The 948-nt window shown below is 39.7% G+C and overlaps 1 protein-coding gene across 1 annotated transcript in view; it reads right to left on the bottom strand.

The window, feature by feature from the left end:
- Positions 1-614, bottom strand: part of LOC119594086 (cystinosin homolog) — an 18,513-nt gene extending 17,899 nt beyond the window's left edge. The window contains exon 1 of the mRNA XM_037943140.1: positions 302-614. Within this exon, the coding sequence (XP_037799068.1) occupies positions 302-368 (67 nt within the window). The 5' untranslated portion in view covers positions 369-614. The remainder of the gene's footprint in view (positions 1-301) is intronic.
- Positions 615-948: the final 334 nt, after the last annotated feature.

Below are 948 nucleotides of genomic sequence, written 5' to 3'. Positions count from 1 at the left end.
TATTCAATTCATCAAACAGTAAAATAAGCAGATGAGAGGACTGAGGCAAGGGAAATGAAGCATTATGCAAATAAGTTTCAATACACTCGAGACAAACACAGTAGCACTAAGGCTGTCGCAGACGCACATTTAATTAACCTCCTTTCCTCTTCGACCTTTTAACGTGACCGAATCAAAAAGCTTCGTTCATTTCTTTCCCGATACAAAGCCTTTAACACTATTTATCGCTGCCGATGGGCGATGAGCGGTTCACAAAATCCTCTAAGGAGGCTTTAGCAATTTTCAAATTTGTATAACTTACCCTCACATGATGTTGCGATGATGAACGCGACCGCCGGTAAAAGCCAGTGCTTTAACAGTCTCAACATTTCTACACTCCTTTACGCCTGTAGATGCCCTCGGGGATGGTTATGAATCTTTAATAACTCGAATGACAATGACAAGGAAATAGTATCTCTGTATAAAAAAGAGAATATATTTGGAAATGTTCTGTTTATTTTTATTGTCCGCTTGATTTATGTCATTCAGAAATCTTCTCGATTAATGTACGCACTGCCAGACTGCCACTAATGCCACGGAGGAGACGCACCGTGCCACCTTTCCCGCTCGCGTGCCCGAAGCGTAATGATAAGTGGCGGACACACTCTCCTCCTTATATATGCGATGCCACCTTTTCATATCTCGACGTAGCTCTGTGATGATCGCAATTTTAGAAGTTATTATTATTTGACAACATATACTTTGTTTTCTGAAAGGTGTTCCAGTTCGAGTAATTTTAAGAATGATCTATTCGGCCCCTAGTGTGGTAGAACGCATGATTAGTTATTTTTGATACGATCTCATGATTAGTAGAAGATAGACGTAATTTCCAAAACAGAATTTATGCTGCATCACTTGTGACTTCGAAGTTATTATGGTAAGATAACGATTGTGGAGAAACCTATACAT

This window comes from Penaeus monodon, chromosome 33, assembly GCF_015228065.2.
Source record: "Penaeus monodon isolate SGIC_2016 chromosome 33, NSTDA_Pmon_1, whole genome shotgun sequence".
Classification (NCBI taxonomy): Eukaryota; Metazoa; Arthropoda; class Malacostraca; order Decapoda; family Penaeidae; genus Penaeus; species Penaeus monodon.
The sequence above is the reverse complement of the archived record's forward strand: the minus strand, read 5'-3'. Positions and strand labels throughout refer to the sequence as shown.